We start from the raw sequence: 16,756 nt of genomic DNA, 5'->3' as shown, positions 1-16,756 counted from the left end.
GCAAAACTGATATTAGTAATATTCCCCTGTTTAACGCGATACGGCCCAAAATTAACTTACTTCTCAATAATCGTTTGAGGTTCGTGGGTTTCCCTTATTTCTAGGTCTTCTCTCCTCTTTGCGAACCAGTGACTAATCAAACTAAATATATAATTCTCTCGTCTCAAATGGGCAATGTTTATCAATATAAAAGACTCATGCAACCGAGATTCAAACGTAGAACGATGAAATTTTCTATAATCGTGCTCCTCGTAATACAACGTAAGTAGAAAAGACTGATAATGGTCAGACCTTCCGCAAAAACGGGCAATATTTATATTTATTCGCCTATAATACAATTACACATTGTCAACAACCAAGGTTGACACGAAAAAACGATGAAATTTTCTATAATCCTGCACTTGGCGATGCATCGTAAGTAGAAAAAGCTGATAATGGTCAGACGCGCCTGTGAAAATCCACGCATATTGAATTAATTTTTTCGTAGCGGTGTTCGCGTACGAGAGAGATTTATATAACACTTTCGATTCAGTTTTCCACGGAAAATCACGCCTTCCCAGCCCCGTCACACGTCTCGAGGCTGTTATATCATACTCATTTGTTAAAACCACTGGTTCGATTATCGGTCCGCGTTCTTTTCGCCTCTCTCTGTCCGTCTTTCTTTCGTGATCGATGTCCCCCGGCACGCATAACGTATCTCTGTTTATACATCGCAGTTTACATTTATCTCCGGCAAACAAATCGAACGAATAAATAGACTCGTGCGTGTAAATAGATTTGAAAACCAGACGGGCAACGTTGATAGTCGCCGACGTTAATCCTGTCTGGAGATGTCGTATCGAGCGCGGTTAAATAGTCGCGAAAAACTCGACGAGCGTTCCTGGACCGGTTTCCCTTCCTCCTGGGCACTTTAAAACTCTTTAAGACTCTTTAAAAATTCGAAATTGGTCGTCGAAGGTAACGAATGGCACCAGGAAACGTTACCAATGGAGAACAGACGCGTCGACGTATTAAAATAAAGGAAAATTGATAGACAAGCGTTTACATTCTGTCGGGTACGCTATCCACCGACTCCATTTCCGCCAATTTATTTTCATTCGTTTCTAACACGCGCGCGCCGGGTTAATAAATCCCCTGCCCCGGGATCGGAACTTTACCCCCGCGGAAAACAAAACGACTCGACGAAGGATGATTTACTTTGCAGGCGACACAGTTCCGCCGATCTCGTCTGAATGCGGGCGACGCGTAGCGAGTTATATTTCCCTTTATCAATTTCGCGGTCCCGTCTCCTCGAGATTGGATAACTTCCGTTATTTCGAGGTACGCGAAAGTCTGCGGATCTTATCGCGTTCGATGATGCATATCGAACAGTTCGGAGGATCGTGCAGACAGTGGTTCCCCGGCTTTACGACCAGGACGTGACTTCTCCTTTATTTTTAAGCGTGATACGTTCCTGGTGTTAGTGCCGCGTCGTGGAACATCCCCGTTATCCTAATTACGAGCTAGGGGAACTCGAGTCGCTTCTTGCCCCCTCGATTGACGTATCGCGAACGCCAGATGCCGGACGGATACGGATTAAAGGATCGTCGCTCGGTTATCCGGGAACCATGGACACGTGCGACGTTTCCGAACCAACCCTAATAGAGGGTTCAACCCAGGGACTTCTGGAGTCTTAGGCGACACCATTTCCAGATTAACGGCGGCTTAGATTGTTTTCTTCGATTATTGACCCACGTCTCGCAAATTGGAACCTCGAGAAACCCAAGAGCGTTCGGTAAAAATATGGTGGACTCCAGTGTACGAAGTTATTTCAAGTTCCATAGAATTCTATACGCGACCGTCGAATTCAAGACTGTTTAATCATGCCCGAACTTACTCTTAACTGCTTCTTCGAGTCAAGATTGATCTTGGACCGGAAGCAAGATCCGTTTGAATTGTTTCGCCGACAAGTTCCCTATTACGAGTCTCGAACTATGCTCTAAGAATCGAAAGTTGCCTCGAGTTTCGTTCTCTTAAGTTTCTTATAACAGATATTAACATTTCAAACTTTGAAATCTCGTACAAATTCTGGCCTTTAAACAATATCATTATTTGTGTACGACTGCCATAAGTGGTACAGCAATTTTTTGATTGGTTATCGTTGCGTCGTTTATGGACGACGCTAATTCCTCGTATAGCTTATTGTTTCCGCGTTCGGCTCGCGACGCGATGTTCGTTTTACGACGCCAGCCACCGTCGAAGTTTCGGCCCTCTGATTACCGTGTCTGACCCATTTCGCGGTTATACTACTGCAGGGGAGCGCGTAAGATTCTTCTGGCGCTCGTAAAATATTCAATAAGCTAGATTAGCTTGTGTAACGATTTTTCGATTTATCCGGTGCCTCCTAGAACCACTATCGGTCGATTGTTGCAACATTCAAATAATTTAAACAAAATTTGGTCCACGTTGTTCTCATAGAAAGTGTTGATCTTTCGAGTTGACTGATTCAACGCAAGTAATGGCCAGACAGTCGCAAAAGTGAAGAATTACTGCTTGGAAACGAAGCATTATAATTTCTATATGCGGATAATCGAGTCAACACTGTCGGATCAGCTACTTTAGGAGTTCAAATATAAACGAATGACCGCGGTAGTCGAAATAACAAATGCACGACGCGGCAGACGTAGGGATCGAAACAGCAAAGCTGGAACTAAAATATAAATATGCCGACGAGCGTGTATTTGCAAAGAATCAACAGTAAAATATAATTCAAAGCGTCTCACCGGCCAATTTTCCCCCAATCTCTCTTTCGCGCGGATTCGTACACGTTTGCGTTTCTTTCGAAACGCCCGTTCTTTCCCCGTCCTCCGCAAACACGCGATCGTTTCATATTTAATTTTACGCTACAGCAAAATCCGCCTGTATCGTTTCATTAGCGCGGAGGTAATACGTACTGCAGACTCGAATATGGAATAATACGCGGGGCCGGTGATTTATCATGCCGATTATCTGTAACGTGTAATATATTTCGCGCTAATGCAAATTTAATATAATAATACGGCTGTAGTTTCCAACCCTACATTTGCACGTCGATAATTCGACCCAATAACGGAACGGCGTTGAACGTTATATTCGAAAAGAAAAATTCACCATTCCGAGGAACCCTCGATGCAAAATTTTTATTCCCAAACTCTGACGTAATGAATCTGAAGTAATTTCAAAACACTCGAAGTTCACGAACGAAACTCCCAAACTCGACGTTCGAATTCTGTACGGGATCCGGGAGGGCCAGGAGCGTCTCCGTGGCTTAACTTACGACGGCCACTTTTTTCCCGGGGGGCCGTCACACTTACTAGGCGTGACTTAAGCCTCACTTTGGAAATTGCACGGCGGGGGTGGAGAATGGGACGAGGGGCCATCAATGGCGCGCGGTGTGCCGCTCGAGCGAGCCTGGCCACGGCGGAGGGTTGCTTCGAAAGACGCTCTCGGGATGGAATGAGTTTTCCGGGCGATTTAGTCAGGTATTTATTTGGTCCTCCCTCGTCGACGTCCTCGCGGTTCCCCGGGTACCATCTTCTGGGAAATGCCCGACATAATGTAGCGTCGTCGAGCCTCTAGCCGGGTGCGTCTCCTATCCCACCCCCCTTCGGTGGTCGTTTTATTGTTCTTCCCCGCGTCGTTCGTTTCGCGAGGAATGGGATCCGGTTCCGGTAGAACGGCGACACACCGAGCCGGGGGGACCGGTGGGGTAGCTGGTGACGCGGGGGGATGTCGTGCAAATTGCCAGGCGTCTCGTCATCCCCGAGGGATCGCGCCCCGGGGAAGTTCTCGCCGAAGGAATCCTGCGGTGTCGCGTTGTCGCGCGAATTTCTACTCGCGCGACAGCCATCGACGCCCGCGCGATCGTAACGAGGCAACTTCGAACAAGCTATATTTGTATCCGCCCCGGGAATCTTGAGCATCGAATTCGAATCGTAAATACTAAACGTTATCGGATACGGAACGCTTTGGAGACGCTTTCGAAGTTGCAAGTTTTACTCGCCTTGGAATTTTAAACGACGCGCCACGAGTGATTGTGTAACGTACTCTACATTATTGAAAATTGAGGAAAATTATATAAAATCGTACTATAGGGGGTTGAAAATAAACGTTGGTCCGAAAAATATTTTTCGACGAGGCTGATCGGGAAAACGTCGCCGCGGACGCGGTTTCAAGTTTCCCAGCCCCCCGCGTGTGTGATGCGGTTTTCCGATTTCGCGACGATGTTTCGCGGCACGGTGAAAATTTCGGGCGGCTACGAGCCACCCCCGAACGTTATCGAATTTCATCCGGGACGGCGCGCGCGTGAAATATCGTTTCACGGGGGATGAACGGAGCGGTGCGTCGACCGATGCCGAAGAATTTAACGCGCTCGATGCCCCCCTCGTCCCACCCCCTGCCCCCCACCGGCCCGATAAATAATTCCCATCGAATCGAGATTAAATATGCCGTTTCGCGAAATTAAATTGTCATCTGTCGCGAAATTACGCGTGAATATTTATGACCGGGTGCTTTGATTTTTCCAAATCCTCGATCCCAGCGGTGGCGAGAACCACGAAGGGCTCGGAGAAACGAGATATTTTAGAGGAAATCGCGTCTAAAATACGTCGAAGGGTCGATTTTAATTGAACCAAACTCGAATCGAGAGTGTCCACGTTATGTTCGAGCCCTAGTTCTTCCATAGTTTATTGCGTTGTCGCGAATTTATTTGTTTTCCCGCGGTAACGTGCTGTCGAATTACGTTTATTTGTGTATAGATCGATGCGATCGTTTAAACCGTTCGAGGTTTATTCGTTGTAATATTTTTAAACGTCCCGTTTTCTGTTGGCTCTGAATTATTAATGGTAACGTTGCTTTAGTTATTTTCCGTGTTACCAAGGGTTGAGCCTCCCGTATTCGAACATCGAATATCGTACGAAGGGATACTCGTGTTTCAATATATTACCGTTTGAAATAAATTTACAGGGAACAGGATTCAGTAACAAATTTTAATTACCAACATGGTGGTTACGTGACCCAGTCCAGAATATCCTACGACCTACTTATGTCCCATAGATGGAGGACTGATTTAAATCGTTCTCCACCCGATCGAATGTCCCTATTATACTATGTCTAACCGTGAGCTATACCGAAGTTCGGTATTAATTCGGTATTGGCTCAATGATGCTTCACTCACAGCTCAGACGGAACTCGGGGCCCATCGGTTCTAAATCTTACTCGATATCGAGTTCCCAGAAACCGGAACTCTGTTACTTGATCCTCAGCACTTAGCGTTAGTTACCGTCTCTGCCTTCGAACTCCGTTGTGAGTCCTTGTTATTGCAAGAACTGTTACCGAAATATACTGTTACGATGTAACTCGGTCCACGCTATACCGGTTGTCGGCAACATGGTCTCGTTCCTCCATCTCTTACTCTCTTCTACGCCATTGGTCCTTACGAGATAGTTCATTAAACAATGTAATTCTTTTTCGCCGATCTTAAGCTCCCAAATTCATCGCCACTAGAATTTTTAGATTTCATGCTTTATATCAAGAATTACTTTCAAGAGCGTATCGTAACCTGTAACGAGACTAGCGCAGAATCGATACTATCGATACCAGACAGTAAAAGTATCATTTTATATGAAACCGTTTTGGTTTTTGCACGAGCGCACAGATACGTATCCATTACGCGTGGTATGTATTTGGTATTAATTTTCGGTACAGATAGTTTTGCAATGAATATTGATCGCGACTGGGATCGTACAAATCGAGCTGACGGTGATACATATTCGTTGTTCGGTGATAACTCGCAATATTATACGTTTAAGACTCAGACGATCGATTAGGAGGCTCTGTACTGGCACTAATTTTGATTATTTCTCGTTGTAAAAATTTGTGAATGTTACCAAAAGCAAGAAACACCGATGCAAGGAGTTGCATAGTTTCTCAGTAAAAAAATACCAAAGAGAACGTAAGAAAAGCCCCTCGAGGGTCGAACGTGGCAGGGTGAAGCCGACGAAAGTCGATGTATAAGCCAGGTTTTCGGGGTGACCGGGGTGCAATCGATAGGACATTCGCCACTTCTAAAGTCGACCTCCATTTTCCACTCTTTCGCGGTGCACGCGAGCCGCGGGCGACCGCGGAGATTAATCATCGGTCGATTTTAATATCTGCCGTTGGTATAGGTGTCCGTGCACCTACGCAGGGTAGGAGGAGGGGAGGTGACACGGCCCACGGGGGCGTACGGCGTAATTTATTAATTCATTTCTACGCGAGAGAATCGGGCAATAATTCTAATTTGACTTGGTCCGGCTAAGCGCTTCTCGATTCGAACGGCGGACGAAGAACTCCCGGGCAAAATTGAATCGTCGTGCCCGGTGTTACGTAAGTCGACGAGAGGCTTAAAGGGGTTGGACCGGTATTAGCCCCGGCCATCGCGTACGGCGCCGGAAGAGCGCCCCATCCGGCCCCCCCACCCCCCAAACCATCCGCGTGCAGTCACGTCTCGAGCTGCTCCGTTAAACCCCGGGACCGAGTTTCATTAACGTCACGTGTACTGTCAGAAATAGTCCCCGGGGTATACCGCGAACTGGTGTACACACGGAGACGGAAAGTGTGCGGACGAGAGAACGAGAGAGAGAGAGACCCGGAGTGCCGAGAGCGTCCCCGTTTCGCGACAGTTCTGACAGATGCTTAATATCACCGATGCCGGCCGACTAATGCCGCGGATTATTCGACGAGGAATCGCTATCGTTAAACGGGCACACCCAACTTTCACTTTTTAACCGACTTACACGCCCCCGTAACACCTACAATCCCAAAACCAAAGCTTTCAGGGACCACGGTTAGTAGCTTCCAATTTTGGAATCGAAACGTGCAATTTTTTGTTGCGTAGAGCTCAATTGTGATGGACTGATCAAGCAATAACAAAAACACATTAGATATATTAGATTTGATTTTCTAAAAGATCTCTCGAAGGAGTTCACAAAGCGAGCCATTTTTATCTATTCAACAAATATTTTTGCACTCTGTAAAAAATCAACCTTGACATTGTCTCGAGCAAAGGGTAAAACACTATTTCGAATTCGAAGTTGAGATCTCGTATCGTTCTTTCGCCGCTTCGAAACTGTAATACTCTTCGTTCGTAGGGGCGGAAAGTTCGGCTATATTTTGGGCGCAGCCTAGTCGAAACTTTATGGAACGAGATATCGAACGGGTCTCTGATCGAAGGGGAGAGACAGTTTATTTTTCTCCGGCGTTAATAATCGATCGATATTAATAGAATGTATAATGGCGGACAATCGAAACGCGCGGGTGGTATTTTTCGCGAGAAATTTCCGCGCTTGCACGCGTCGCCCGGAGAGACACGGGGAAACGAAACAAACACGCCGAGTGGGAAAGTTCACGCGCCATCTGCTCGCTCCGTACAAATGTGTCGAGCCTCGGTGGCTCTGGAAATCGAGGGAACCGGAACTCGAGCGATGCCAAAGAGGATTGTGTTCCGGTACCCGGGTGTCGTCGTTCTAATGAATTCCGCGGGATTGTAAATCTCGCTCGCGACACCCTCCCCCCCCGTCGAAGAACTCGTAACAACGGATGGCGTATCAGAATTTATAAGTAAAAGCTTAACCGGAGCCCTTGCGTTTCTGGAAATTTGCGAAATCGTGCTTTGATTCCCAGCGTTCCACGTCTCGTCGGGGACAAGAACTACCCCGAACGAGGCGACGGAGTTGCGAGGATGCTTCGACTGGTTCGAGTGCGCGATTAAAATGGCGAAAGTGGGGCGTTTCGACCCCCTCTGAACTTCAACCCCCGCGCGGCTTATGAAAACTTCTTAACTTCGAGCACTGTTGCTAGTGCAATTTTGTGGATCTCGAAACATCCGTCCATTGGGGGAAATAAAAATTTGGAAACGTTAAAATTCAGGCTATGAATCATCTAACGACGACCTCTTCGAGAGTATCATTCTGAAATTATTATTGTAAACCCTTCATTACAAAAGGTGCTATATGTAAGGAACTACAGGTCGAAGTATGCGAAGAGGTTCTTAAAAAAGAACATAAAATTGAATCACAACTTAAATACAGTTTCGCGAACTCTACAAACGTAGTTCGCGGAGAGAAGAATCGAAGTTGTGTTTTTTAATTCGATAACCAAGAAAAACTCTGCAGTTTAAGCAATTATCCGGAGATTCGTGGAAAAGTTCTGTATCCGCGGGGAGGGTTCTAAAGTGTGTTCGTTGGCAACGAGTGATATAATCTCGACGAGCAAATCGAATCACCGCGTCCGATAAAAAGCAGCTGGACATCCCCGGGCCGGACTTTTCTACTTATCTTTTCTGGAGAAATACCGGGCAAACGAGGCGCGGCCGCGGCGAAGCACGAAAAACTCTAGAATGCTGCAATCGGCATGAATGGAGATTAATTGTTAGCCAGCGCGCCGCGCCTCTCGCCCGCGATTTTACAAGTTTTTTATTATCCATGCTTCGCGAACCGCGGTCGCTGCGACTTAATAAGACCGAGGGAAAAAATCAACGGTTCGAAGGAGCATTGCCCGTTATTCATTTGCACGCGGACGGTGCCATTTTCCATGCGGGTGAAATCGATTATCGGAAGGGCAATCGGCGGTAAACCGATAACGAAGATCGTTTTTGGCTCGCGGGGCGATCTCGCATAGTTTTCCGAGCTCGGGAAACACACCAGAGGGTCATCTTAAATCTTATTTTCATGAATTGGTTCCATGGAAGTCTGTTACAGTCCTACGTCGGGGCCATTTGGTAAATCGAGAGCACTCGAAAGGAACTCGAAATTTTGCGAGGGAAAAATTGTAGTCGAATAGATGTTCGATACTAAGGGAGCTCCTCCGTTTGATTTTCCTGTCGGTAATGGATGAATCCCTCGATCGAAAACATCCCTTGCAAGAAGAATCCAGGCGCCGGTTGTTGCCGCGCTCGGTTCACGTAGAAAACGCGACGCGAATGGCGGTTGCGGCTTATTGGAGGCGCGTGGAATGCGAAATTATTGGCCCGGCGTTCATCGAGCCTCGGTTCCATTTCCCTCGGCAGCCCAGATGCGTCGTCCGCAGTATCGGAGTCTCGAGACGTACCGAAACATCGCGTTCCCGTCGTCGGCTGTGAATATCTATCGATTGTCGATTAAAATGCTGCGGGCGCGCTGCTTCGACAGACAACGCTGTGAAAATGACACGCCAGCCCACAATAGTCAATGTATTTCATTCAACTTTATTTCTAAAGTACAGCCAATAGATGTCTGCAAAAAAGTATTAAAGAACATCTCCGTGCAGCTTCAAACTTATTTGTCAAAAATCATAAACGAATTTTTAAGGAAAATCGACAGGGGGTAGGTGGAGATATTTTTGACGAAATTAAAAAATTTTAAATCGTTCTAAAAAAATTATTCATAGTTACAGGGGGCAATTACAATCATTTTTGGTAAATAGGCATACCCTCGAAATCCTACTCACTTTCCAGAAAAAAATTCGAGAAGGTCCGAAATATTTCGACAAAATTAAAAAATTTCAAATCGTTCTAGAAAAATTATTTTTAATTGCAAGGGTCAATTACAATCATTTTTGGTGAATAGACATACCCCCGAAATCCTACTCACTTTCCAGAAAAAAATTCGAGAATGTGTGAAATTTTACGACGTAATTAAAAAATTTTTAATCGTTCTGAAAAAATTACTCTTAGTTGTAAGGGTCAATTACAATCATTTTTGGTGAATAGACATACCCCCGAAATCCTGCTCAGTTTCGAGAAAAAAATTCGAGAACGTGTGAAATTTTTCGACTAAATTAAAAAGTTTCAAATCGCTCTGGGAAAATTATCTTTAGTTGCGGGCGGCTATTACAATGATTTTTGGTGAATAGACATACCCACGAAATCCTGCTCAGTTTCGAGAAAAGAATTCCTTAAATACAATGTCTGACCATTCCGTTGATATGTTTCCCTGAAATTTCATGCGTATCTTTGGAGTACCATAACTTCTGAACGGATTGGAGGATCTCAATGTTTCCAGAGGCAAACAACGCGTATTTTAGTGAAGAATAAGTAGAAATTCTAAGAATATTCGAAAAGTTGTTCCTTAACCCCATAAAGTGATTTAATCTAACCCTCTTTAAAAAATAAAATAAGTAAAGCCAAAAATTCGAATAGAAATAAATCTGGATAGGATTTACGTAGTTTGCAGTATTCTAGAATCGAAATTTTATTCTTGCAGAATATCGTACAGCTTTGATTCGACAGTGAATGCGTTAATAATAGGAAAAAAAACTCCCACGAGTTCTATAACATCGAAATGAAGCGTGAACGAGCATCTAATAAAAACTATAACGAGTAGAATGTTAGCAAAACTGGTGTGGCCCATTAAATATCGTCTTTCGATGTCTATCGAGAGCCGTCTAAGTCGCTCGAAGTCGAGGGTGATGTTCTCGTTCCCCGTAACAGGGGCTGAACAAACCGCACCCACCTTTAAGCGACTTAGCTTAATTTATCATGCCCGTCGGGTTACCAGACACCCGACTCTCATAATCAATTTCAGGGAGACGCGGGTCTCCGCAACCTATGGATAGAGAATCGCGAGTGACCTTGGGGGCACCGGTGGGCGACATAAATCTCGCGGGCGATGGAGTGTGGACGCGTTCTCGCCAAGATGGGTCATTATACCGTAACGCCTGGATACTTAGCAGAGTCGGTGAACGATAGAGGGGCGAAGAGGAGTGAAAAGAGGTCGCGACCCGCGACGCCAGGAACACTCTTCGAGTCGTCGTTATTAATTCAAACGCGGCTGCTAATTGCACGGACGCCGGGCGACGGGAGAGGGGGGGGGTGGGCCGTGGAAGCACCCGCGAAGCACATCGCGAAAGTACAATGCAAATAGGTATGAATTATGGGCCGCGAAGTAAAAATGGATTTAAAAACCGCGGGAGAGCGAATAACGCCCTGTTACGTCGCTCTGTGGACCAAGAGGAGTGCACTCGCGTGCTAGAGTAGTCGTTAAATCGTTACGCGAGAATCGCCGGGGCTTGTTGCGCGGAAGGAAATTAAATTAGGTTCTTTTCCCACTGGCTCGTCCACGTGCACGATTCTGATGGACGCGCCATCGACGATCCCGAAGGTAAAGAGTATTTTCCTTTCGACGGGTGTCGTTGTGTGCGTAAGTGCAATGGTGGTTAATTGGCCGATATCAGCTATGCATCGGTCCCCGTTGGACGACCGTGTGTGTCCTCGAACACCGAACGATCCAGCGAAAGTAACACAAACGTTTGTTCTGGTCGCGGTCTACGACCTTTGACACGATAAACTTTCCTCGCTCGGGCACCGAAAGTTTCGTGGAAAACTTTTAAGAGTCTGAAGGGTACTGGATTAGGGTAGAGACTAAGCCCTGGATAGGTGATGTGCAATGTTTAGAAACTCGAAAATAAAGAAAGGATGATAATATTCACGTATTGCTAGACTTGAGCATAGAGATTTCTACTGAAAATTGAGAGTTTTCTTTAGGGTTAATGGGAATTAATTTTTCTCTTTTGTCAATCTCAAAAGAATTTATAAGAATATCAGGGTTGATATTTTTACACTAATATTTCGCTGAATCGGGGGAACTTCTCGCGAGATTACAAAGAGCTAAATATAAAATAAAGTTAACGTCCCTTTGGTAATCCAAACGGTGGAACGATTCCGCAGTCCGCGTTTACTTTTTCCGCGCGTTGTCCACCGGAACAAACAGTAGAAAAAACGACGCGTCAACCGCAGAACATTGTTTTCGTTCGTTCATTATCTCTTTCTTTATCTCCGCCCGAGCGTCCGTTCATATCTGAACGTTGTCGCATCAATTAACCGATTGTGCTTTTAACAATGTTTCTTGAAGTGACCCATTGTTATTTCATGCTGTAATTAATTCGTAATAATTCCCATTGTCGCCGATTCCCATTGTGTTATATAATTCTGTCTCTCGTCAGCTGCCGTGCCTGTCGTTTGCCATAGTGGAAGCGAACCGACATTATTTTCAACGCTAATTATCGCGAGAATATTTTGCAAATTACCGCACGATCGTGGATTCGAGCGGTCGGATTCTAACGTGATTTTTTCGTTCGTTCTCGTTGCAGAAGAGCCATCCTGACGAATCCGGACCTGCTGTCGAGCACCCCGTGGCACCGTCTGCTGGAGAACGACTTCTGGGGTACGCCCGTGAACGATCGCGGCTCCCACGGCAGCTACAGGCCGCTCTGCGTCGCGACGTTCCGTCTGAATCATCTTCTGGGCGGTCTGGAGCCGTGGGGCTACCATTTGGTCAACGTAGCGCTCCACGTGGCTTGCACCGTTCTCGTGGTCAGGGTCGCCAGAAAGGTAAATTACAACGCTCGCGGAGATAATAACGTTAATTAAACGGGGCCGTGGCATTTAAATTTATCGGTTATTCAAACAAGAAGTTAATTTCACCGTGGCGGCGCCGCTGGCCGCGGACGCTGGCTAGAAACTCGCGTTCATCTGCTTTTCGATTAACGCCGTCGCTCCCGTCCGTCGGGCCAGATTTTACGTCAGAGCGGCAGAAAACGCGATAATAGTGACACCTGTAGAGCGTACGTCATGCCGTTCGTTGATAATGCCAGAAGTTACGGGGCCGCCGTTGGAAATAAAATTTCACCGGTCCATTTAATTCGCGAATATTGCGTTAATAACTGGCGCGACGCGACCGTCAACCCTGACGGACGCGAGCGCCGCGGCTATCGTAATGGAAACAAGGATTACCGTCGGAAATCCGGTGTTCCGTTTCAAGAGCTTCGGTTCCTTTCGAGCTTTCGCCTGTTTCGCGTTTAATCTCACCCCGAATAACGGCCACGCCTCTATCTCTGGGTTTATGGAATATAGAAATCGTTGGAAATCTCCAGTATACAATTATAAAATTATTTATTTGGAACCCTTGGAAACGCAGGCAATTGGCAAAATCATTTAGACAATAAGTCCAAGTCCGACATTTTTCGGTTCTTAAGGGGGTGGGTCCAGATACACAATCTTTTCACCTCCTTGTAATTTTTTAAAAAGAAAATCTCAGATCGTTTATATATTTGCCGACGTTTCGAGCGTGCACAGTATTTTTTTCACCTGAAAATAATAAAATTTCTACGAGCTATCGTCCAAGAAAGTCCCTCCAAGTAATTAGCCACTACCGAAGAAACCACTCGCAACTCGAACGTGATTTTCCCCGCTATCAAATCTCCCCAGCGAATAAACACTCGTTCCCGTAAAACAGAGTGTTCCAACTTTCAACCATTATTCTTTTTTTTTAATTAGTTCAACACCCACAATCGCGTTCTCCTTTCGACCGAGTTTCTCGAAGTTGTCTTCAGCGCCCAATCGTAAAGCTTCGCGAGCCCCGTGCATTTATAATAAATAGAAATTTACGTCGTTTTGTTTTCTCGTGGGGGGGGGTCAAGCTAGTCGTTGTCGATCGCGAAGCACGCCACCGTTTTTCTCCCGCTGGACAATGACCGAGATACAACACGATCCTGGCCTATTGTCCCGCCTGTTCACCTTGTATTTCTCGCGTTTCAGGTCCTGCCAAGAAGAAACAACCTCGGGCACGCGATCACCGGGTTCCTTTTTGCGGCCCACCCGATTCACAGCGAGGCTGTGGCCGGCATAGTCGGTCGCGCCGACCTTCTCGCCTGCCTGCTGACCTTGTCGGCCTTCCTGGCGTATTGCACCCACTGCGACCAGGCCAGGTCGCCGTTGCCCCTATTCCTGGCCCTCGCCTCCTCCACTTTGGCCACCCTCGCCAAAGAAACCGGAATATCCTCCCTGGCACTCTGTCTTCTCTGGGAACTCTGCCGCGGCGAGTCCAACCGAAAGGTCAGTATTAAAAAATTTAAATGGTCGATACTCGTTAGCACACTATGAGCTTCGTAGAGGGTTGTCTCAACCCCCAAATATAATAATTCGTACCTTGCTTCGAGTGTTTCGTGTAAAACGTCCGCAGTCTACTCATTAGGCTTAACAATGATACCCATTTATTTTCTATATTACAACTATAAATAAAATCTACCGTCTATAATTAAAGACCAGAACACAGTGTGTTTCGAAATTGCATTAGTGATTATTTGATCATAGTGAAGCCAAGTGGCAATTCGGTCGCTAGGTCATTTAAGTAGACCGAATGCAAGGAGGCCTAATCGTGAGATATAATGTCGAATGAAACTTTTAGCAGGATTAAGAACGATAGGAAGGCTGCACGCGATAGCTTTATCGTCCGAGCAGCCCCCCGTAAGAGCAACTTAAGCGTCGTAAATAATAAATACGAATATAATTGAAAAGCGGCGCATCAGCAAAGTGCACGAAAGCAAAGCGCCTTAAAGCAAGGTATGCCCGCATTGAGAAATTTGTGGGATAGTCTGCTTTAACTCTCTTGGCCCCGTACAACATCACGTGCTTCTCTTGGAACAGTCTGTTGCAGAAACCGCTTTTTATCGCGTTTTACGTCTCGACTGCATCGCGCCCGCACTTAGACGCAGCGAACGTTATTTCCGTTCTTCATCGAGGGGTTGTTGGAAGGGAGAATTTTCTTGTCAGACTCCAAGACAAACCAAGTTGATATTAACTGATTTAATGATCGATGTATGTACGTCGTGAACTAAATAATTCTGTTGCGTTTACCGGGGTAGTTTTATTCTGGGTCGAGTCGATAGATCTCTGGTGTTTCCAAGTCGTAGAGTTCGACGGGGTTTGTAGGAAAATATTGGGAGTGGTCAGGACAGGATTGGATGTCGAAAATTGCAAGAATTATGGGACGAGGAGAGTCGCGGGTAAGGGCAATGAAAGTGAGAAAAGTCGAGGGAAAAGGAAGAGGAATGGTCGATAAAGGATAAGCAAGTTTTCACATTGCCCGCCGCGTCTCCTGATTTATCGTCGTTCGGATCCACCGTGTCTCTAGACTTCCCGTGCAATTCAACTGTTTTGAAAACGTTTTCGAGCGTTGACGGTGTAACCGTCCATCCGGTCGAGGGCTCGCAACGCGACCGAACGTATGAATAGAAATGGCCCTTACGTTTTTCGAAAATTTCCACCGGCACCGCGAGTGCACTCCATGGTTTCGTATAAAAACAAAGGGTGCGTCGCGAATGTTTACGCTGTGGAATAGTAACATCTTGACCGAGGGAACAATAGCAGTTTTAAAATATAAAATATTGCACCGTGCTCGAGCAAACCTTAAAAAGACGAATTAAATGCAATGTTCAATGAAAGAATGGTCCGTAAGTTGCGGAAGGGACGCGTTACGTTTGCGAAAACGCGCGAAAGCAGATCGAATAACGTGCTGTGCGCGATCCTGTATCTCCGCGGAGCCCTTGGACCGCGGAACGCACTTCCGGATTTACGGACCGCATCTCCAGTCGACGGTCGCACGGAATTTACATTTTACAACTCAATTCCGCTCGCCTTACGACTCCGTCGAATGTACGCTTTAACTGCTCCGCAGAATTTATGGATCGGTTCGCGGCCTATCAAATTTTAAGGACCGTGAATTTTCCCCGGGCGAGCGGCGAAATTTCGCGTTTCCAGCGCGTTTCCGACGACAGGGACAAAAGCAACCCTCTTTGTCCCGCGCGCGCGAAATCAAGTGGAAGCGCAGTTTTTTAAAATTAATATGTATATTCGGGTCATTGTATCGGCACGGTTCAACGCGAATCGCTAAAAATCAATATTTATATTTCCGTGGGTTTCAACGTGAAATATCAAATTGACAGGTTCGGCGAATCTGGCGTTAATATACGATGCTTTATTTAGACCTTTCGATTGATTTGCAATAATAAAGTGGAAACGCCAGAGTTGGTTGACATTTAGAGCGAATGCTTCGTTTAAAATATATTGAATCACTGGTGCTATCGTCTTCTATTTTCTTTAAAGGAGCTTTCAAATGTCGAAAGACATTTTCCCAACGTCGAACGTGGCTCGAACTTCCACACTCGCGCTGTTCGTCAGGAAGTTCGTCGAACCAGGCCGGTTCTCACGTGCCCCGGACACATTAACGTAAATTAACGTTTGGAGAGTTGCATTACGGCGGATTGCAACGGTCCGCGCTTCCGACTGCCATTACGAATATTAACAACTGAAAATGGACTGGTCTAGTAGAACGACGCGATCAAATTACCCCTGACGAGCGAAAGTAGGCGAACGGGCGAGGTCGGGCGGGTGATTATTCCAGCGGCAACGAATTGATAACGGGACGCAATTAGGTGACGAGATACGATTATCCATAAACGTGCCCAAGGATCTCGGGTAATTATAAGCAAGCAGCGCGCGGGGCGAATTCATTGCTGCCGTGTAATGTGTCTTGAAGCGATAATGCGTGCCGCACGTGCGCTCCCATCTGCACAGGATGGCCGAAAACACCTAACTGCGTGGGTCATCCATTGGTACAATCGAGAAAATAAATATTAAACTCGATGAACGTTTAATGACTGCACCCTCTTAACCCCTTCCCGGACTTTAACGAGTCTGACTCGCAATGAAAACTCTGAGTTTTAGTTCCTATCAGTATGCTATAAGGGTTGGTCACTTTTATTCTTATAATCTCTGTTACAAAGTTTAGCATCAATCCTGCCACACGAAGGGGTTAATTCAGAAATTGAGCTTGAGAATATTTGTTCACTGAAGTTACCCTTTAGTGAGATTTCTACATTCGAATCGAGAGAAAGGAGGAATATTAGGGGGTTGAAATGTCGTTTCTGGTAAGGCGTGGAAGGG

General features: G+C 46.0%; 1 protein-coding gene across 1 annotated transcript in view; it reads left to right on the top strand.

Moving 5' to 3' along the window:
* Positions 1–16,756, top strand: part of LOC122396904 (protein O-mannosyl-transferase TMTC2-like) — a 255,212-nt gene that overhangs the window by 114,391 nt on the left and 124,065 nt on the right. The window contains exons 2-3 of the mRNA XM_043395708.1: positions 12,124–12,364; positions 13,571–13,867. Coding sequence (XP_043251643.1) covers positions 12,124–12,364; positions 13,571–13,867 — 538 coding nt within the window. The remainder of the gene's footprint in view (positions 1–12,123; positions 12,365–13,570; positions 13,868–16,756) is intronic.

This window comes from Colletes gigas, unplaced genomic scaffold, assembly GCF_013123115.1.
Source record: "Colletes gigas isolate AHSC1104 unplaced genomic scaffold, ASM1312311v1 Colletes_gigas_Sc00001, whole genome shotgun sequence".
NCBI lineage: Eukaryota > Metazoa > Arthropoda > Insecta > Hymenoptera > Colletidae > Colletes > Colletes gigas.
This window is presented reverse-complemented; position numbering and strand designations above follow the sequence as displayed.